Genomic DNA, 21620 nt, shown 5'->3' with positions numbered 1-21620 from the left:
TATTGGTTATGCATGTGTATTTGACTCCCTCTTTTTTCAAAGCCTCTCTAGAGAACCAGTGAATCTGGCTGGGACCAGTACAGTTGGGGATGCGAGAAGCTAATGTGTGTGCAAAGAGGGCAAAGCAACTTGGTCAATGTTGTTGTGACTCTTATGCTAATCAAGTTGCCTGGTTAACCTGAGGCTGGGGTTAGTGGTTAAAGTCACAGGAAACATTTGTGTTTCAGAAACAGGTGAAGGATAGGACCACGCAGAAGCAGGAAGAGCTTAGGGGAAACAGCCCTGGGGTAGACACACAGCTAAGGGGAAGATCTCAGGTCATTTCACTGCCCATTCCAGTTCCTCGTCACTCAAGGGGGAGTTCAGACTGCAACTCTGAACCCGTGCCTTCGGATGAGGGAGGGTTACTAGCATGCAAGTGTACTTCCTCAGTTTGCCAATCCTGCCCTGGCCACTTAAGGTCCATCTGGGTTTACTGTGAGACATTCAGAATGGTATCTGTTCCAGGGACAGGGAACAAGTTAAACTTTAAGGAAATGGGGAAGGGATGGTGATAGGGAATTTTTTTTTTTTTTTTTTTCCTGGATTCACTCATCACTCCCAATTTCCTGCTAGGCTTTTGAGCGCAAATAATCTCCGGTACTCTCTGGGACTGGGTATTTTATAGGCCTTGAGGGCTGTGAATTAGACCATGCCTCGGTTCTCAAGACTGTCCCCACCCAGGGAAGCCAACAAGACACGGTTGTGGCAGACGTCATCATTGCTCCCAGGTATTTCCATTTCCAGTGTAACTTGAGGCTCCTCCCACTAGAGGTGGAAGTAATCTCCCCGCCCCAGTGATGGCAGCTTTGGCCACATGACTTGCTTTGGCCAATGGAATGTGGGCAAACCAGCAGTAAGCTAGTTCTGAGCAAGGCTTTGAGTGCTCTTGCCACATTGCGTCCTTTTTTTGCCATCACAGAAGATCATCTCCCAGGAGGTTGTAGGTCCAAGGAAGATGAGAGACACATGGAGGAGACTTAAATCCCACCCGAAGCATGGAGTCAAGCCTAACAGCCCGATCTAGGTCAGCCAACCCCTATCTGATTCACGGACTGTGAGATAGAATTGCTTTACACCATTGGCGTGATCGCCATGGCGCTTGTTTTATTCATTTCAGTCTCGAGATGGATTGTTGGTAGTATGGTTGTGGCAATGGTTGGCTAATACAACAGACCATTACGCTACGGTGTGAAAGGGACTGCAGGGAATTATGGAGACATCTGGTGCTCCAGTCTTGGGGAAGTATGTGGGGAGGAGTACTTTATGAACTTGTGTAAGCTATTCACTATTTGTAACTTATTTTGCTTTTCCTCCTGGGATGCTCTAGACCAGAGAGTTAGCGGTACATAGCATCCATCAGGTATGTCAGAATTGTATGTAAAATAAGAGCTAATCCATAGAGACAGAAGGAAGAGTTCTCCAACAAGTAAAATATAAAGACCTTTTGGCTTCTAGTGATTAAGCCACTCATTCATTCAACAAGTAGAACTTAAGGATATAGTTGTAAATAGGGTCTTTGAGTACATGAGCTTGCATTCTATAGGGAGGGAACGTGGTTGATGATGAATGCCACAGACAGCAATAGAGCAGGAAAGGAAAATGTGCAACATTCACAGAAGGGTGGTGCAGCTTTACACGGGAAGGTCAAGGAAGACCTCACTAAAATGATTTTGAGTAAAGACCTGAAGGTTGGAGAGAGCCTAGGCAGTGGCCACAACCAAGGAAAGAGCATCTCGGTTTGCAGCAGGGAGCACTAAGGCACACTTCAGGAGAGAGAAACACTTAAGATATGGAACACCTCTTCCAAGGCACCTTGTTAGTGCTCTGGGGAGTTGATGTTAGGTATGCTCAGTGAATATAGCTGTTGAGGAGAAAATCCAAAACTTTTGTGTTTTCTTGGTTATAAAGTCTGGGCAAAAAGATTTCCATCTTCAGGTGAAGCCTTCAGAGCCTCCTGCTGGGACCATCGTCAAGGTGTTCTCTCTCTGGGTGTGTGTGTGGCTCCTGGTGACCCCTCTGTCTCCTCCTACAGATTAGGGGGTGCTGAACCTGAGATCACCTCCCGTGTCCTTCAGAAGTTGCTGGAAACAATGTTTGTCTTGTACGTGTTGATAATCTGCGTTTATTCCTTCACCGTTCAGCCTGAGGAACACACAGGTGAGAAATGAATCTTTCAGCTGGAAAGGGCTTGCCTGAAGCTTCTCTGGGGGAAAGCAGTTGTTTATCTAGTGAAGTCTATTGTTTTCAAAAGGCAAGTTGTGACAGATGCTTCCTCCTGCCCATCTCCTCTGTTGCACTGTGCTTGCTCTGGGCATAGGTCATTCCTGCCAAAGAGTGAGCCAAGAAGGTGGTGTATTTGCCCTCAGGAAAAGGTGCCTTTGGATTTTAACCACATGTCCTGTCACAACTAAGCTCTTTTTGTATCTGAATTCAGCCAAAATCCACTTTTATTTTTTAATTTTATTTATTTTTAATTTTTTAATGTTTATTTATTTTTGAGAGATAGAGAGAGACAGAGCATGGGCAGGGAAGGGGCAGAGAGAGAGACACACACAGAATCTGAAGCAGGCTCCAGGCTCTGAGCTGTCAGCACAGAGCCCGACACGGGGCTCGAATCCACAAACTATGAGATCATGACCTGAGCCAAAGTTGGATGCTTAACCAACTGAGCCACCCAGGCTCCCCCCAAATCTACTTTTAATGATAAGGAGTCAACAAGTGAAAAATATGACCCAACTTTTTAATCATTTTTTCATCTCCATGTGAACCAGATTGAATTTTCCCCACAAAATGTAAATTGAAATTGACAGTAACCCAAAAGTTGTTTTTGGGAGTTTTGAAATCATTATAACAGGAGTGTTTAATGGGGCCTCCGGGGTGCAGGCCACTTGTTAGGGGCACGCGGCTTCTTCAGAGCTGCCCATCCAAGGAGGTTTTAGATCCAAAGCCTGACTATGATCTCTCTGTCCTTCAGTGGCTGCAGGAAACTGCCAGTTTCTTGGCAAGCATTTCAAAACTGACTTCAAAGTGGAAGGGGAGCCTGTGGTCCTGAAGTGCCCCCAGGTGCAGTATTGGTTGTGGGAGTCTGTCAGCCCCCACGTCAATGTGACATGGCATAAAAATGATTCTGCTAGAACGATTCCAGGGGAAGAAGAGACACGAATGTGGGTCCAGGATGGTGCTCTCTGGATCTTGCCAGCCTTGCAAGAGGACTCTGGCACCTACCTCTGCACTGTCAGGTGAGGCCCCCCCAGGACTAGGGTATGGAGTGGAGCTCCTTCCAGAATGGACTTTTGCATGGTTCTTCAGTGTTGACCTGGATTTCAAAATGAGAATCTACCTTTTGTCCTCTTCACTGTTCCTGAAATACCTCTACCCGAGAGCTTTCCCCAGATACCCTCATGGCTCTTTCTCTCCATTTAAGTCTTTGCTCAAATGTCACCTCTTTAGAGAGGGCTTCCCTAGCCACTTTACCTAAAACAGCATTCCTGACACTCTCTCTTTTTACCCTGCTGGTAGTTTTCCTACCTGACACATGTGTGTTCACGTATTTAATGTTTGCCTACCCTGTAAGAATGTAAACCCCAGGAGGACTGGGACTTGGGCCGTTTTGTTCATGCCTGCATCCACATGGACAAAAGAAATTGATATAGAAACTGGATGGGACTTTAGGAATGAATTAATCCAAATGCTTATTGTACGTGTGAGGGGACCAAGCTCACTTATGAAGTGCTTCTAGGTGGTGGGTGTGGAGCTGAAACTGGAACCCAAATCTCCTGATGTGGGGTCTACCCCCCTCCCTCTTTGTCCTATTGCTTTTTTTTAAAGTTGTGGTAACATATGCATAGCATAAAAGTTATCATCTTATCCCTTTTTGAGGGTACACTTCCGTGCGTTAAGCACATTCACATTGTTATGCGACCATCAGCATCCTTCATCTCCAGAATTCTTCATCGTCCTACACTGAAACTCTGAGCCTGTTAAACACGAATTCCTCATTCTTCCCTCCAGCTCCTGGCAACCCCCGTCTTACTTTTTGTCTCTATGAGTTTGATTGCTCTAAATACCTCATATGAGTGGAGTCCTACAGTGTTTGTCCTTTTGTGACTGGCTTATCTCACTCAGCACAGTGTCTTCAAGGTTCATCCATACTGCATTGTGTATTAGAATTTCATTCCTTTTCAACATTATTCAATGGGATAGTATTCCATTGCATAAATATACCATATTTTGGTAATTATGGTGCTTCAGCCTTTAGGCTGTTGTGAGTGATGCTGGTCTGAACATAGGTGTACAAAGATCTGTTGGAGTGGGGCGCCTGGGTGGCTCAGTCAGTTAAGCGTCCGACTTCGGCTCAGGTCATGATCTCACGGTCCATGAGTTCGAGCCCCATGTCCGGCTCTGTGCTGACAGCTCAGAGCCTGGAGCCTGCTTTGGATTCTGTGTCTCCCTGTCTCTCTGCCCTTCCCCTGCTCATGCTCTGTCTCAAAAAAAAAAAAAAAATCTGTTGGAGTCCCTGCTTTGAATTCTTTTGGGTATATACCCAGGAGAGAATTGGTGGATCATATGGTAATTCTATGTTTAATAATTTTTTGAGAAACCATCACATTGTTTGCCACAGTGCCTCCTCCATTTTACATTCCCACCAGCAATGTACACGGCTTCCAGTTTCTCCTCATCTTCACTAGCACTTATTATTTTCTGGGGTTTGTTTGTTTTTTTGTTTGTTTGTTTCTTTTGGAGAGGAATAATAGCCATCCTACTGGGTGTGAAGTGTTATATTATTGGGCTTTCGATTTGCATTTCCCTAATGATTAGTTATGCTAAGCGTATACCCATGTCCTTTATTGGCCAAATGTCTGTTCGAGTCCTTTGCCTAGTTTTAATTTTTAAAGTTTTTTGTTGTCTTATTTTTAATTTCTTTTAAAAATGGAAAAATAATTAAAATGCAGTGTTATATTAGTTTCAGGTGTAGAGTATTCAGCAGTTCTGTACATTTCTCAGTGCTCAGCACTATAAGTGTACTTTTAATCACCTTCACCTATTTCATCCATTCCCCCACCTACCTCCCCTCTGACAATCACCAGTTTGTTCTCTGTGTTTAAGAGTCTTGTTTGTTTCTTTTGTTGTTGTCGTTCATTGGTTTCTTAAATTGCACTTATGAGTGAAATTATATGGTATCTATCTTCCTCTGTCTGATTTATCTCACTTAGCATCATGCCATCCAGATCCATCTATGTTGTTGCAAATGGCAAGATTACATTCTTTTTTTGTGGCTGAGTCATAGTCCAGTGTGTCAATGAATCATCCTGTCAATGAATCCTGCCTAGGAAATAGACAAACAATATCTTACTTCCATATCAGGGAAATGTGGATGCTTGATTTTACAATAGCTATCAATGCATAGTTTTTCTTTCCTTTTAGTGTAAAAGAATTCTAATGTTTTCCTAAGGAGCACTACTAGGAAAACTTAACAGTGCATTAGAAAAAGAACGGAATTGGGGTTAGAATAGTATGGGTGTGAATCCTAGCTCTCTCATTTTCTAGCTGGTAGGATGTTGGTCTTATTACTTGGCATTTATGGGTTTCAGTTTTCTCCTCTGTAAAGAGAGTTGTTGGGAGAGTTCTATGAAATCACAGCATGTGAAGCACCTAGTTATAGGGAGCACTGTAGAAGACGGTCAATATATACACGAAAGTGCCTTTTCTTTCCTGAAGGCAATGCTTATTGACTCCTGTAGTGATACTATGCAAAAATCAGGGAGATGTCAGCTGAGTCATGTTTGTCTTTTAAAGTTTGTTTTTATGGTTGTTTTAAAAAATTATACCTCATACTCATTTTATTTTCTATTCTTGTAGAAAAAAAGAGATCTGAGATTGAGAGGGGTGGTAGAAATCTCAGTGTGGGTCAAAGTTTCGTAGCATGTGAGAGAGTCTACCTGGCTGATCTCTAGAACTCTCTTCCAGCTCTAAGATTGGGCTCCCAATGGATTGAGAATCACCAGCAGTTGCCATAATACCCTTTGGATTTATAGTCACAGGTCATGAAACAGCCCTGTTCCTGTGATTTTTATAATCTTCTGATCCAGAACCCACAAGGCCTTTCTGTCAACCAGGGTGGGCAAGTCAGTGGCTTAAAACCACAAATGCTTATTTATCACACATGTAACAAGCCAGCAAACCCATGTTGGGTTCAGAGACAATCGAGAACCCAGACTGAGGGGCCAGTCACTATCTCAAATGTTGGCTGCCATACCAGAAGGAGATTGCTATTAAAACTTTGGTGCAAGGACACCTGGGTGGCTCGGTTGGCGTCCAACTTTGACTCAGGTCATGATCTCGTGGTTTGTGAGTTTGAGCCCTGCATTGGGCAGCTCAGAGCTTGGAGCCTGCTTTGGATTCTGTGTCTCAAACTCTTTCTCTGCCCCTTCCCAACTTGTGCTCTGTCCTGTCTCTCTCAAAAATAAATACACATAAAAAAAAAAAAAAAAAACTTTGGTGTAGAAGTGACATACGTATATCTCATTGACTAGAAAGAGTCACATAACTGCACCTACCCACAGTGGGGCCATGACATGTTAATTCCACTGTATGCTCAGGATGGGGGAATTGGACACATTTGGTGAACAACACTAATGACCACCACCCCTTTGCTGTGGGGATGTAACACCATGTGGAGAATGTGAGTGTTGATCAAATCATTCCGCACCCATCTTTCTTTTGCGTCATTTTCACGGAGTGTCTTGCCCAAGGGGAATTACCAGATCAAAAATGTGAACAGATTTGTAACTCTCAATATGCGTAGTAAGTTTGGTTTCCACAGATCCTGCCCTAATTTGTGGGTTTTCCCAAAGCCTTACCAGGCTTCTAACCTTGGTTTGACCTCTTAGTTGTTGTACAGCCTTAGGAAAGTACTTAATTTCTGTATACCTAATTTTCCTCATCTAAAAATGATATAATAATAATTTCTGCCTCATAAGGTTGGAGAATAGATAAAATAATATATAGAGAGCACCCAACACAGGGCCTGGCATGTATCTCCTCCAGGTGCTGGGATGACTCTTTTCAGGTGTACACTCTTCTTTACACTTGTCCTCGTTTACATTTCTTTTTTCTTATTCAAAAAAAATTTTTTAATGTTTATTTATTTTTGAGAGAGAGAGAACGTGGGAGCAGGGGAGGAGCAGAGAGAGAGGGAGACACAGAATCTGAAGCAGGCTCCAGGCTTTGAGCTGTCAGCACAGAGCCCGATGCAGGGCTTGAACTCACAGACCATGAGATCATGACCTGAGCTCAAGTCAGTTGCTCAACGGACTGAGCCACCCAGGTGCCCCTCCTCATTTACATTTCTTACAATGAGATTATATATTTTTCAAGATGATAGTTAACTTCCTGAATTTCTTTGTGCCTAAAATGTTTGTTCATTCTTTTCCTTTTTTAAACCAGACATGAAATATAATACAGATATTGGCTCTATATATTTGAATTAATTCTTTTTACTTTCAGGTAGCAAGATTTTATCACTTACTTCTTTCACATACATTTTTTACATTTTGTTCCTTCTTCAGATATAGATTGTTTTTTCTTTTGCTGTACAGGTTCCCTCCCCCCTGCCTCTTCCTTATACAGCACACATTTTCATGGTCTCTGTTGGTGTTGTGTTTCTTAGATAGCCAGGGGCTTAGCTGAGACCATTGTATTTTCATGTTTTTCTATTTTTTTCCTATGTTTCAATCAATGTTTTGCCTCTGCCATTTCCCCAGCTCTAGGGTCTTGATAGAATTATGATACTGAGATTAGAGTTAGGCCAACCAAAAAACAAACAAAACCAAAAGAACACACACACACACACACACACACACACACACACACACATACCACCCAAATTAAAAACAAAACAAACTTGCCAAGTTCATTTCCCCATGCAGTATTGCAAAAATATTTTATAGATCTTACACAAAGTTCTCAGCAGTTTTCTGAAATTCGACTTACGCTCATAGATAATTCCCAAGAGAAGTAAAGGGAACTTTATTCTAGGTAAATGGTGGCTTTTTGCAAACAATCTCTCTTTTTGGATATGGCCTTCTGCACTAGGAAGTTGAATTGGGTTGGGGCTGTGCTCGGGGACCCCCTAGAACCTGGAAAGGTTCAGGCCTGTTTGAAGGGTATTTGGGGATCTCTTAGTGACCCTCAATGGGGTTGAAATCAGGCTTGCAGAGAGGGTCCTTTGGGAAAAATGCAGACCATGTCATCATTTTTTTTTTATAATAGTTATGATGTGGTACTTTTTTGTTGTTTTGTCTCTCAAGGACTCAAAAAGATCAGGAAGAGAAGCATTGTGATACTAATCAAGAAACTGCAGAACACAGATTTTAATGGGTTTGGGGAAACTCGTTTTTTTTTTTTTAATGTTTTATTTTATTTTTGAGGGAGAGACAGAGCACAAGTGGGGCATGGACAGAGAGAGGGAGACATAGAATCCAAAGCAGGCTTCAGGCTCCCAGCTGTCAGCACAGAGCCCACTGTGGGGCTCAAACTCATGAACCATGAGATCATGACCTGAGCTGAAGTCGGACACTCAACAACTGAGCCACCCAGGCGCCCCAAATTATTCTTAATGTCATTTAGCTTTACTGTTATTTTTCCTTGTGATTTATTATCCTTTTTTCTCTTTTATATCAGAAACACATCTTACTGTGATGAAATGTCCACTGAGCTCAGGGTTTTTGAGAAGACAGAAGCTTCCCTGCCTTTCATATCATACCCGCAAATTCTTACGTTGTCAACCTCTGGGTCCTTAGTTTGCCCTGAGCTGAGTGAATTCATCCGTAACAAAATGGACATGAAGATTCAGTGGTACAAGGTACATCTTTAAAAATTGCCATTTAAAAAAATTTTTTTTTTAAATTGCCATTTAATTAAAATGTGTCTTACCAACTACAGGAAGGATATAAAATACCCATTCTGAAGATAACACATTCACTTTTATATTTCTGATTTTTTTTCAACTAGTTAGTTTAAAAAGGGCAATGATTAATATGTTCTGTTCATCTTTATGTGGCTGGGGCAAGGGTCCTCAGAGTAGGAATTTAAGAAGACAGAATGTAAAATGAATGCAGAGTAAGTGGCAGTTGAAGAGAATAGCTTTTTACTGTCATTTGTCTATAGCAATGGGAAAAAAACCCATTGTTTATTTAACAACTGTGTACACATATTAATGAAGCTTTTTTAAAGCACATGATAATTAACTTTTGTGTTAAAGGAGTAAATATAGACAATTTGTTTTCTTGCCTGATTGAATAAATACTGTCATCAGATCACTTGTGTAGACCAGGTGTGGGCAAATGATAGCTATAACCAGTGGCCAAATTGAGTGGCCACCTGTTTTTATTTGCTGGGGATAGTTTTTACTTTCTTTGTTTCTTTCTTCTTTTATTTGAAAGAGAGAGAGAGCAGGGAGAGAGGCAGAGGGAGCAAGAGAGGGAATCTTAAGCATGCTCAGCATGGAGCCTGATGTGGAACTCAATCCCACGACCCTGGGATCATGACCTGAGCTGAAATCAAGAGTTGGACACTCAACTGACTGAGCCACCGAGGCGCCCCCAGTTTTCACTTTCTTAAACGGTTAAAAAAAATAAGACTAGTATTTCATGATATATGAAAATGACATAGAATTCAAATTTCAGTGTCAATAAATAGAGTTTTACTGGGACATGGCCATACTTTCTGTGTCTGTGGTCTCATACTCCAAGGGCAGAGCTGAATAGCTCTTCAAACTTACCAGAGGACAGAGGCCATGTGGAAGGTAGGCCTGAAATATTTACTATCTGGTCCTTTACAGGAAAATTTGCTGATCCCTGATATAGACAGACCATAGACTGATGCTGAAAAGTACAGTTATTTGTTTAAAATTTGATATAGGGCCACCTGGGTGGATCAGTCGGTTAAGCATCCAACTCTTGATTTTGGCTCAGGTCACGATCTCGCAGGGTGTGGGATTGAGCCCCGTGTCTGGCTCTGTACCAGCAGTGCGGAGCCTGCTTGGGATTCTCTGTCCCTCTCTCTCTGCCCCTTCCCTGCTTGCACTCTCTGTCTCTCTCTCTCTCAAAATAAATTAACATTAAAAAAATACAAAAAATACAATTTGATACAAAATAATTCTGTAATCGAGGATAGGTCAACCAGTTGACTGGTATTATAGCTACAAGATATGTATAGGATATCAATGCTATCGTTACTTAGCCTGAACCGGGTAAAAGTCTATTCTGGATTCCCTGGCATAAACTAACAAAGTAGGGACTGTTAATATCTCCATTTTACAGATTAAGAAATGGAGATACAGAAGTGTAAGGCACTTGTCCAAGGTCATGCAGCTGGTAGATGGTGCAGCCAGAACTCCAGCCCAGGAGGCCAGGCTCCACATACCACTGCCATGCAAGGGACCCCTGGGGGCTTAGAGGCCTTGGAGGAATGGGGGTACTGAGCCCTGTTTGGCTTTTTCATGTTTGGCTCCTCCTGTTAGGAACAATAAAATCTCTTTTTGGTTAGATCGATTGTAAAATAATACTTTATGAGCCATTAGCTGACAAACCTTTCCAGTTATGTCTGTGCTACCATTCAGAGCAAGAGTCTGAAACAGCTCAAGGTTATGTTTGACTATTGCAAGGTTTCGATCATCATGGTTTTGAAAGATAGGTTCCTGAGAACACTGTGTGCTCATTAGGATGTTTTTTTGAATCGCATTCAGTTTTTTTCTGTTATTGGAGGCCTTGCTCTTGAGGATTCTGTTGTGTAAGACCCAAAGAATCTCTCACCCATATAGGAAGTGTGCCCTCATTTCTCACATTTAGTTTTTCTTTTTTTCACAAATTTTCTCCCATCTTTACTGACTCCTAAAATTGAAACAATCTTTAAAGTAATTACTGCAATATCATTTCTTCTGAATATTACTTTTCAAGTCACAAGTGATTGAGGGGCAGAGGCAGAGAAGGAGAGAGAGAAAGAGATTCCCATGAGGGGCAGAGGAAAAAAGAGAGCGAGAGAGAGAGAGAAATGGGGCTTGAGACCACCGATGTGGGACTGGAACTCACTAACTGAGATCATGACCTGAGCTGAAGTCAGATACTTAACAACTGAACCACCCAGGCAGCCTACAACTATGTTTTCTATGTTAACAAATTCCCTCTGCTAAGAAGTACAGTTAATAGTATGCCTAAAGTACATTTGTAAAGTAAATACCAGGGCAATTGTTGGATTGCATATTCAACATCAATTGTTAATACTGATACTATTCATATAGCTTTTGAGATATAAATTAGTACATAGTATAACTTTGAAAAATATTTTCCCCTAAGGATTCTGTCCTTTTGGATCAAGACAATGAGAAGTTTCTAAGTGTGAGGGGAACCTCTCGCTTACTCATACATAATGTGTCTGTGGAGGATGCGGGTTATTACAGCTGTGCCATGACATTCGCCCACGAAGGCATGCAGTACAACGTGACTAGGAATATTGAACTACGTGTCAACAGTGAGTACTTGCCATTGAGGTACTTTTCCACCCTGTCAATAGCAAGCATGCAAAGAACAAATTAGGGTTCCCCGTGGAATTCCTTGAATGTCTTTGGCAGGAAAGGAAGAGAGACCTATCAGTTCTCCTAAAGCATCAGTCTAATAAGACAGGTGTGAACCTTTGAAAGATCGAAAGCAGGGTGTTTTCATGAGGAAAGCTGAATCCCTGGGTAGTTGATAGGGTTCCAAGTGTGAGGCTAAAACACACCAGCAGATGGGGCCAAACAGTGGTTCACTTGGAAGGTCTCTTTGGAAAAGCCCTTTTGGAAGGCTTGTGCTCCAGGGCCAGTGATCAGAACATGGCTGCCATAACTTTATGTATAATTCTTGGATACTAGAATTTTATTGGACTTTTCAGTTAGAAGGCTGTGCATTGGCATATCCAGTGGAAAATGCCACCCCCCTTTTTTTTTTCTTCCCCAAGGCACGTGGCCCTTGAAACTAGAATTTCAAATAGTGAGTGCTCTCATTGGTTTAAATGAGTTCTACTTGAAAATAATGTTGTTAACAGTGTTGATTAGTATTTAAAATTGTTCAACATTTATTGCATACCTCCTACATGCTGGACATCAAGCTTGGTGCAAGGAACATAAAAGTGTTTAAGTCCTGGACTCTGCCCTGAAGAGTATGCTGCTTTTCTTTATGTTATATACTGAACAAGTACACAGTTGGAGTCTTTTAAGGCATTTTGGAGGGCTTTGAAAATACATTAAGGTTAAATAATTAGTCATTGAAGGGAGAAGACATTTTTTTTTTGTCACAGGGAATCCAGAGATTCAGTTTTGCTACAGAGAAAATCGTGTCATGAACTGAAATCTCTAGACTATTTTACTGTCTTATGAGGATTTATTCATACCAACAACTTGTTCCCCCACAGGGAATCATGGAAACTTCCCAGGATTTTGAAGGGGCTCCTAATTATCCTGTTTATGTGATACTGCATATGAACACTAGGGGGCGACCAACCTTCATATTACCCAGTGTTATGATCGCACTGTTTCTCAAAGGTTCTCAAAGGGTGGTCCTGGGCCAGCCAGAAGTAGCAGCACATGGATGCTCACTAGACTTGGAAACTCTCATCTCCACCCCAGACCCACTGAATTAGAAACAGGGATGTGGTGGGGGGAGCACAGCAATCTGTGTTTAACATGCGGCCCACGGATGCTGATGTACCTTCAGATTTGAGAAGCACTGAGGTATCTAGCCCCTGAGGCTCTTTTCTCAGGGCCTCTCTGTTGCCCCAGCATCTGTGCAGCAGGCATGTGATTATGTGTGTTTGTTGGGGGGCTGGGGGGAGACTCCTGGTCATGGTCAAGAAGCCATCTGGTCCTCTGCTGTGAGGCTGCCTAATGCTTACTCACGTTAGGATTTCAAGAGGCTCTGCAGGAAAGGTGTAAGGATGGAGTGAGCAGTTATGGAGATGGGCAGCCCTTCACCCACCCGCAGTCACACTCTTTGCTCTAGTTCAGGTGCCCAGTTTCTTCAAGTGGTTGGGAGACCTTCCTCTTGGGAAGTTGGGTTGCTATTCAGAAGTCCACCTCTGTTTCCCAAAAGAGTTTATGTCTTCAATGAACAAGACATAGTAGCCAATGCTGGGTTGTGCTCTTTGTCACTCAGTGTGGGATTAACAGTATAAACAGGTGGTTCCCAAATACTTGTGCCTTTTTAAATTTTTTTCGAGTGACTCTTCAGAGGCAGGAATGGAAAGGATGGAGATATTTTAGGGCAAATAGATGTTGGGGTAAAGCCTATCTTGTGGACATTGTGAACATTGCTATTAAGGATTTATTCAGGAAGCCAGGGAGGGGAATGGTTAATTATTTATCACAGAGCAAAGAACATCTGTTAGTGGAATGTGTATTTAAGTGTGGCCTCTTCCAGTAATATCTCTTCTGGGAAAGGCATTGGCCAGAGATGCTCACTTTTGTGGAGAGCCTGTTTCCTTTGCTAGACAAAGGTCGAATCTTACAATGGCTGGCCATACTGTCGAGGAGAACTTTGTTAATTAGCTAAACAATGGAACTTGACTCTCAGCTCGAAATGAAGGCTTTCCTAATTGAATCTTTTTTTCCTCCTATCATTCTCAGAAAAAGAAGAGGAGACAATTCCTGTGATTATCTCCCCCCACCAGACCATCTTAGCTTCGCTGGGTAAGGCCCGCAAGGACCGTGTAACCCACAGGGGTGCCTGCAGTCCCTAAGCGCAGTGTCCCAGACCCTTGTGACCCCCCTGGGTGGGACCCCAGGACCCCAGCGTGAGAGGCAGAAATAACAGATATGAGGGAACATTTCCTTCTGTGAGATGGTAGAAGTGGCATTGATTGAAATTAGGTCTATTTTGTTACATGAAAACCGTACCTACAAAAATCTGCATGTAAAAATCCGAACATTCTGGTGACAGTTCTTAACTGTATGAGAGGATTAACAGCATGATTCCCTCATGTAGCCAGCACCTGTAGTATATTTTAAATCATTCACTTTACCAAAACTTGGCTGATGCTAAGCTTTTTCCATAAGAGTCCATTTAAAAAAATTTTTTTTGTAATGTTTTAATTTATTTTTGAGAGAGAGAGAGAGATAGCACAAGCAGGGGAGGGGCAGAGAGAGAGGGAGACACAGAATCCGAAGCAGGCTCCAGGCTCTGAGCTGTCAGCACAGAGCCCGCTGCGGGGCTCGAACCCGTGAACTGGGAGATCATGACCTGAGCCGAAGTCAGATGCTTAATCGACTGAGCCACACAGGCGCCCTCCATAAGAGTCCATTTGTAAAGTGAGGCTGATCCTGCCACTACTGGCCCCAAGAGACAGTCTCTTGTCGCCGAAATAGCTAGCTGGTTGACTGGGGTGAGGAAAGTGACTGACAGGGTCTCCATTTTTCACTCTGGCTCACACACACTTCACTGTTGAACGTCACTATGTCTAACGGGATGCCACTCGATGCCAGCATTGACCGTGTAGGAGGGCCTCATTTCTCCCGTTTTCCAGAAGGAAAAGCTGCTCAGGGGTCCCGGTGGCTCAATGAGGGTCAAAAGTCACACTGAAGTCAGGCTGGGGTTCAGACAGGCCTGTGCCTGTGTTTGAAAAGATGGGGAAGGGTCCACCACTTAGATTTGCTGATGGACGCAAGGACTGGTGTGACCCCTGTTTCCTGGCTGGGTTCTGACGTATGATGTGTGCTGTCTTGCTGTATGCAGGGTCAAGATTGACAATCCCATGTAAGGTGTTTCTGGGAGCTGGCACACATTCGACCACCATGCTGTGGTGGATGGCCAACACCACCAGCATAGAGAGTGCGTACCAGGGAGGCCGTGTAACCGAGGGGCAGCGCCAGTAAGTGTGTGAAGATCTTTGTCAGCTGAGAAGCATCTTCTAGGCATAGCTGTTAGGGGACTGGTGTGGGCTTTGCTCTTCCTTTTAGAGACAAGGTCATACTGAACCTATTCGTAATGACACACATTCTACATTAAAAATAATCTTTTTGATTCTAAACTGTTGGAGTTTTAGGATTTTATACACTGAGTTTTGCTAAGCATTACCAATTGCTCTTGAGAATCAAACTTTCTCTAGGAGCTGAGTTGCTGCTGACTTGGCATCGATGTTGCATTTTCTAGCTGTTTCATTTGTGTGTCGATTTTTGCAGTTTTTTCAAAAACATTTGTGTGTCGATTTTTGCAGTTTTCAAAAAAAAAAAAAAAAGGAACCCAAAAAACTTTGGAGTTAATACATTTCCACTATGCACTCGGCAACCTGAGTGTCAAACATTTTCACAGACCCCTCGAAAGACTAAAGGTTAGCCCCAGTATCCAAGGGCCTCCTTTGTTTCTCCAGGAACAGGGGACTGCCGCAGGCACTAAGGAAGGTTAATACTAAAAGAAAGGAAGAATTCTGTTCTCATAAGCATTACTCTCTGGAATATGTTTTCTCACTCTGTTAAAATTTTTTTTTTTTTTCAACGTTTTTTATTTATTTTTGGGACAGAGAGAGACAGAGCATGAACGGGGGAGGGGCAGAGAGAGAGGGAGACACAGAATCGGAAACAGGCTCCAGGCTCCGAGCCATCGGCCCAGAGCCTGACGCGGGGCTCGAACTCACGGACCGAGTTTTCTCACTCTGAAAGTAGAACAGTCAGACCTTGTAAGTGTGAACCATTTGTTTGAGGAAGGAGACCATTCAATGTCCCCAATTATCAAAGATTTTTAAAACTGTAGTTTTGGTACTCTGAATTAGCCTGAACTTTCAATTGCCAATTTTTTATCTTTTTTTTTTTTTTTTGAAAGACCTATCAAAAAATACCTTTCTGGATGCAGTTTAGCAGGTCAGAATTATATGTGGTTAGCACAGCTGCTTGCTTGCACAGTCGTTGTTGAGAAAAGCTTGGCATTGCTAACATGCCTCATGTGGGCTTACTCACACTGTCCACTCACTTAAAGGAGCCTATTTTCTCCCAAGGAGAAAAAAAAAGATAGTCCTAGTAGATCCACATACATGGTGTTTTTATTCATGCTCATCAGTAGCAGTGAAGCATCTTCAGATTACCATCACTACGAATGGCTGACTTGAGCCATTCCCTGGCCCATCTGCGGCTCTCTGCTCCCAACTTGAGTTTCCAGAATGACAGCTGGCAAAGGAGCAGAGAGGAGGAAACACCAAGGAGGCCAGGATTCCTGGAAACTCCCTCCTCCTCAATATGCAAATGATTTATTGGTGTTACAGTTAAGTTTCCCCAAACCAGACATTTCTATTCCCACTGCCACCTCTTTGTTCATCAATGGCCTTAAAAAATGGATTCTTCCATTATCCAAACAAAACTGGCTCCTGTTAAGTTCTCCTTGTGACAAGCGTCCTGTTACAGGCACCAACATCTTTAGTGTCACTCCCAACAGCTTCAGTGTCACTCTCACCTTCAGGCACAGGCTTAGAAATTCTCCCAGATAGGGAACAAATATAATGAATGACAAGTGCCCTTGACTTTATGAGTTGAGACCAATTTAAGCACAATAGATCCTTCTCATTGAGAGTGTTTGGATGTCTACATTGTAAAGACGAACTTGCATTTGATACATCATGTTTGAGTGATTATTTCCTCCCTCAGGGAATACTCGGAAAATAACGAGAACTACATTGAAGTGCCACTGATTTTTGATCCAGTCATAAGAGAGGATTTGAACACAGGTTTTAAATGCGTTGTGCGCAACACACTGAGTACTCAGATGCTACGTACCACGGTCAAAGAAGGTATGTATCAAGCAGCGTGTTTGATGTTCTGTGGCTGCTAGACAAAGTGATTTCCACGTGATTGCTTAGGCCACCGAAAGCAGATCTCTTATTTTTTTCTGATTTATTTTTTGTCGGGTGGAGGCTGGCTTTGGGAGAGTATATTCAAATCAAAATTTAAACAGCAAACTGATTTTTGGAAAAAAGACAAAGTGGTTCTGTGATAAACTTAAAAAAAAAAAAATCCTTGTGTCCTCATCTGGTTCTGCCCTGGATCAGCAAGACCACCTGTTTCTTCCTGACGCCTCTAGCGGCAGGGTGCGACATTCTTTATCCCGAAATTGAGAAACTCCCTTCCCCGAGAGGTGGGGGCTGAGAGATATGTGGGGCTCAGGGCAGCTTCAGGGTTAAAGTCATCAGTCGAGAGGAGAGAAAGCACAAGACTATAGTCCAGTCAACCCAGTGCCCATTTAATGGACCTTTAAGAAAGAAGAAAAGCCCATGCTATCGTTTTGACCAAGTTGATTTCTTCCCAGTGTTTAAGCACTGAGTGGGAAAGGGAAATAGAGGTAGTGCAGAGACCCTTGGCATCCAGAGAGGTCAACAGGCGACAAGCCGACAAGCCGGAAGTGATCTCCAGCTGCAGTCTCATTATGCCTTCTGGGCAGTCTGTAGCAATCAAAGAAATCGCTCCACATTCTCTGTGTTTGCTGGGAAGGCAGCTGCAGACAGACTTGTAATTGAAAAGCTGAGGATTTGGTTAAGCCTCAGGGCAGAGCATGACAACACCCCGGACGTCTCAAGCCACTAGTTGGAAACACAAAACCCTTGGCTCACCCCACATCTACCCAGCTTCTCCCAGGGTAAGGCAAAAGACTGCAGTTGGGCAGTACTCCTTTCATACTCAAGTTTGAGAACCATTGTTCTAGATCATTTCCATGAAAGGGTCAGTAGTTGTAGAGATTTGGAAAGGAAGCGTCCCACGGAAAGCAGAGTTCACTTCTGGGGTTCAGACTGTGACCCAAAGGAACCTATGGTTTGTCTGGTCCTGAAGCTGGGACCCTTTAAACATTTCTGTAATGTGAGCCCACTCCCTGCATGTCCTGTGCGGGATTGGCCATGCCTCATGGCAGCAGGCATAGCCGAAAGCCTGTCACCAGCATTGAGAGGTGTATCTGGGCGGCTGCTTGGAAAATTAAAGCTTTTCTCATTTCTAAACCTTGTGGGATTTTAAGAGAGAAGAATCATCTGGAGAAATGGTCTGAGATTGTGTTGATTCCTGGAGGCCTAGACAGACTATGATAAATAGCTTTAAAATGTAGAGCTCTGGCTTCATCGTCGAGTCCAGTAACACTTATGTACTTGTGTGTACTTGTTATGTTTTTATTTGTACTCTCTCTATTTTCATAACACAGGGATACCAAGGAGTAGAATGTAAAATAGCTGGGTCCAAGCAATAATCTTGACACCTAAGGCTCCTTTATTTGAAGTTTGTTTTCTCTTCCTTTGCTACTTTACTTAATCTTCCTGACAGCCACACTCATTGGAAAGGGGCAGACTGTACCCTGGCCAAGTCATAGTTGGCTGGTGAGGCCTAAACAGATACCATCTTTTAAAAATTTTTTTTATTTTTTTAAAATGTTCATTCATTTTTGAGAGACAGAGACAGCACGTGAGCGGGGAAGGGGCAGAGAGAGAAAGAGAGAGAGGGAGACACAGAACCTCAAGCAGGCTCCAGGCTCTGAGCTGTCAGCACAGAGCCCCATGGGGGCTCGAACTCACAAACTGTGAGCTCATGACCTGAGCCGAAGTCGGACGCTTCACTGACTAAGCCTCCCAGGTGCCGCTCAACAGATACCATCTTATTGCACGCTATTCAACGGGCGGAACAAGGACCCGTGACCCGTCACCCCACTCTCTGCTATTTCTCTTTAATGGATTTTTGTTCTACCTTCCTTGTTTCCCTAATGCCACAGATATCATTCTCAAATATCTTTGACCTGATGTAAGGGACATGCTTTCTAAAAAATCAGTGCACTATTATTAGAAAAAACAAACCCCACTTCTTGTCTTCTCCGTAAACCTGCCCTGCACTATCCTGCCCTGGCAGTGAGAGAATGTTCCATCCACCCACCATGTGACTCTGTTCTTCCTACAGCTGCCACATTCTCCTGGGGGATTGCGCTGGCCCCCCTCTCCTTGGTCTTCTTGGTTTTGGTGGGAATATGGATGCACAGACGGTATAAACACAGAACTGGAAAAACATATGGTTTGACCACGTTAAAGACTGGCCCTTAAGATTTTCAATCTTACGTGAGTGAAATAAAGGCAATAAAACAATTCAAATCCAAGCGATATCCTTTTTCATGGAAGTGGCTTGACCTTTTCGAAGATAGTGCTCTTCCTCAGTTTAACAGAGCTGCTGTGTTTATGGTGAAGCCCTAAAGAAAGAATGTGATGTTTATCCTGAAGCTGAATGACAGGAGGAAGTGTGCATGTGGGCGGGTGAGTAGCTCCCTGCCACTTGTGACCGTTTAAAAGAGTGAGGTGCCCCCAGGCCTGAATTAGAGTCAAAAACATCTAGGTGAGTTTTATAATTCATTCATTCATCATTTAACAAAAGCGTATTAGAAGTCTGCCTTGGCTATGCTCCGTGGAAGGTGTTATAGATACAAAAATAGTTAAGATGTAGGCTGCATCTTGGGGAAGATGGAATTTCATTTTGAGACCAGAAAGAGTGCTTTAGAAATGCTACAGAAGGAGAATCAGCAAGAATGGCTGAATTTTTTCAAAAGGACGAGCCAAAAAGTAGCAATTAAAATAGAGTAGACTGTGAGAAAAATACATGTTATCAGGACATATTAGTGAACTGAGAAACAGACTCAACTTTACAACAAAGGTTCTGAAAGTAAGGAGGAAAGAAAGGTATTGGGATGATTGCATTACACATTGGAAAAAAAAAAGAACAAAACTAGGACCCCTTTTATATCATGTTACTCCTCCCAAAGAATCCCAGTTGAATTGATAAATTAAATTTAAATAAATCAAATTGTAGAAAAATTAGCATGACTCACTCCTTCATTTATTTGAGTCTTTGTTCAAGAGTCCTTCCCAGAGGCACTTCTGAATAGCACCTCTTTTCCATCCCTCTCTGTCCCCTCCCTCTGCTTTGTGTGTGATAGATCTTATCATCACCAAACCTTCCATTACATATTTACTTATTTATTTGCGGGTTTTCCCAGCGGATTTGCATGAGAGCAGAGATGTTATTTTGGTCACGGCTGTATCCCCAGTACCTGGAATCGTGCCTGCCATACACTGAACATTTAATAAATGTTTGTAGAATAAATGAAACTAGGATGTATTTTCTTTTGTTCGCTACCAATAAAATACAAGAATGGGCAGGGTACAGATGGATGGACTTAATTATGTTACAATTCGTGCCTAATAGAAGAATGAAAGCAAAAGGTAAAAGATACTATGTCAGGCGAGTTCGAGGAATTAATGATAGCCTATACAGTTAATTCAGGGTTTAAAGAAAGGTGTCATGACCCTCATAGATGGGGGAACATGAATAGGGAATTTATGGAAGAAACACATAATGAAACCATAGAAAAGTGATCTGTTTCAGTAATAATCAGAGATGTAAATTAAAGTGACATTGAGATAACAAAGCACTCACACACACTATCAAGTTTTAAAGGCAAACTCAAGGTCATTTCCAAATGGTAACTCCCATTTCCTGTAATTCCATTTATAACTTGGTACTGGGAAGTAGAAAGGGAATTTGTATCAAGCCAGTGGGGTGCTGGGAACAGCTTGTATCTTCTTGCAAGAGCTAAGTGTAGCGTCTCTTCTGAGCTCTGTTCAGTGATGTCATGTTGGTAGCTTAAAATCCACCACCCTGGGAGTACTGACCATAGAAACTGGCAAATGCCACAGGCCAGTGCCCCCCTCCCGGGTACGCCACTCCAGGGCCCTGCAGATGCCTGGGGATGCTGCTCTTGGGAATTAATCTTAGACAGTAATTGAACAAAAGAAGATAAACAGATGTATGAAATATTTCAGTGAAACTCATCACCGTGATGATGAACAATTACGCATCAATTATAAATTATAATTAACAAGAATGCGAGACTGAAATACTTGTAATGTTATGGAAAAATTGTATATTTTATGCGATTTATGTGATTATGACAATATTAAAATTCATATCCAGCTAGAAAAGGGTGGAAAAAAACCAAAGGATTTTGAAGACTGATTTCTTAGGTTTAATTCAAGGTCTACCATGTGGTGCCTCTGATCCTAGGCAAGGCCATTCATTAGTCTCTCCCTATCAGTCTTCTGATCTGGAAAATGGGGTTGATAACAGGGACTAGAGTGCAGTGTTTAATAATCAAAATCATAGGAGGAATAGACAGGAATAAAAATAGTTGTATTGTTTAGGCCAAAGGTTGGCAAACTTCAGCCTTCTGGACAAATGTAGCCTGGCCTTGTGTTTCTGTAAATTAAGTTAAAAAATTTTTTTTAATGTTTATTTTTGAGAGAGACAGAGCACAAGTGGGGGAGGGGCAGAGTGAGAGAAAGACACAGAATCCAAAGCAGGCTCTAGTCTCTGAGCTGTCAGCACAGAGCCCGATGTGGGGCTGGAACTCACGAACCATGAGATCATGACCTGAGCCGAAGTCAGTTGCTGAACTGACTGAGCCACCCAGGCGCCCTTGCAAATTAAGTTTTATTAGAACACAGCCATGCCATTTTGTTTATGTATTGTCTGTCTATGGCTGCATTGGCTC

The 21620-nt window shown here is 42.6% G+C and overlaps 1 protein-coding gene across 1 annotated transcript in view; it reads left to right on the top strand.

The window, feature by feature from the left end:
• Positions 1-19390, top strand: part of IL1R2 (interleukin 1 receptor type 2) — a 34319-nt gene extending 14929 nt beyond the window's left edge. Inside the window, exons 2-9 of the mRNA XM_049651340.1 lie at positions 2075-2199; positions 3017-3281; positions 8725-8905; positions 11397-11571; positions 13700-13762; positions 14805-14940; positions 16703-16845; positions 18983-19390. Coding sequence (XP_049507297.1) covers positions 2075-2199; positions 3017-3281; positions 8725-8905; positions 11397-11571; positions 13700-13762; positions 14805-14940; positions 16703-16845; positions 18983-19122 — 1228 coding nt within the window. The 3' untranslated portion in view covers positions 19123-19390. The remainder of the gene's footprint in view (positions 1-2074; positions 2200-3016; positions 3282-8724; positions 8906-11396; positions 11572-13699; positions 13763-14804; positions 14941-16702; positions 16846-18982) is intronic.
• Positions 19391-21620: the final 2230 nt, after the last annotated feature.

The sequence above is a fragment of the Panthera uncia genome (genome assembly GCF_023721935.1).
Source record: "Panthera uncia isolate 11264 chromosome A3 unlocalized genomic scaffold, Puncia_PCG_1.0 HiC_scaffold_11, whole genome shotgun sequence".
NCBI classification, from domain to species: domain Eukaryota; kingdom Metazoa; phylum Chordata; class Mammalia; order Carnivora; family Felidae; genus Panthera; species Panthera uncia.
Note: the sequence above shows the minus strand (reverse complement) of the source record. Positions and strands in the feature narration are given on the sequence as shown.